The sequence below is a fragment of the Pygoscelis adeliae genome, unplaced genomic scaffold (genome assembly GCF_000699105.1).
Source record: "Pygoscelis adeliae isolate BGI_AS28 unplaced genomic scaffold, ASM69910v1 Scaffold61, whole genome shotgun sequence".
NCBI classification, from domain to species: Eukaryota; Metazoa; Chordata; class Aves; order Sphenisciformes; family Spheniscidae; genus Pygoscelis; species Pygoscelis adeliae.
Genome location: NW_008824010.1, coordinates 2,533,094 through 2,533,904, shown reverse-complemented (window position 1 = coordinate 2,533,904; position 811 = coordinate 2,533,094). Strand labels below are relative to the sequence as shown.

The window sequence follows — 811 nt, the reverse complement described above, 5'->3', positions numbered from 1 at the left end:
GATGCAAGTGCAATGTGCAACGTAGCGCGGTGCTCTCCAGGGCTGGAGTGGCTTTCCAGGGCTGAGCTCCGCGGATTGGCCCGGAGCACCCCGCTCTCCTCCCTCCCTGCCCTCCCTCCTTCAGCACCCTCAACCCACGGAGATTGGACAGCCTGGTGCCACATGGCAGAGAGGAACCAGGATAAAAGATGAGCTGGACTTGGGGACTGTAGCGTCCGCAGCAGAACAGCCGGGAGAAGTTTGCAGGGAGGTGGCACCAAACTTTGCCGGCTGCACCGAGCCGGTGCAGGGGAGGACGGACGGACAGACGGACGCCGGGGCTGCGGCCACCCAGGACACCTGTGCAGTGAGTGCCAGCTGCGGAGCATCCCATCCCCTCTGCGCCCAGCCATGTCCCTGGTGGTGAAGGAGAAGAACCACGTGCGGTTGGTCTTCTTGGGTGCCGCCAACGTGGGCAAGACAGCCCTCATCCGCCGCTTCCTGATGGACACCTTTGAGCCCAAGCACCGGCGCACGGTGGAGGAGCTGCACAGCAAAGAGTACGAGGTGAGCGGGGCCACAGTCAAGGTGGAAATCCTGGACACCAGCGGCAGCTACTCCTTCCCGGCCATGAGGAAGCTCTCGATCCAGAACAGCGATGCTTTCGCCCTGGTCTACGCCGTAGACGATGCCGAGTCCTTCGAGAGCGTCAAGAGCCTGCGGGAGGAGATCCTGGAGGTGAAGGAAGACAAGTTCCCTCCCATCGTGGTGGTTGGCAACAAGGCGGAGAGCAGCAGTGAGCGGCAGGTGCCGGCGGAGGACGCCCTGTCAC

The 811-nt window shown here is 63.4% G+C and overlaps 1 protein-coding gene across 1 annotated transcript in view; it reads left to right on the top strand.

The window, feature by feature from the left end:
- Window positions 1-390: 390 nt before the first annotated feature.
- Window positions 391-811, top strand: part of LOC103918915 (GTP-binding protein Rhes-like) — a 707-nt gene continuing 286 nt past the window's right edge. The window contains exon 1 of the mRNA XM_009326342.1: window positions 391-809. Coding sequence (XP_009324617.1) covers window positions 391-809 — 419 coding nt within the window. The remainder of the gene's footprint in view (window positions 810-811) is intronic.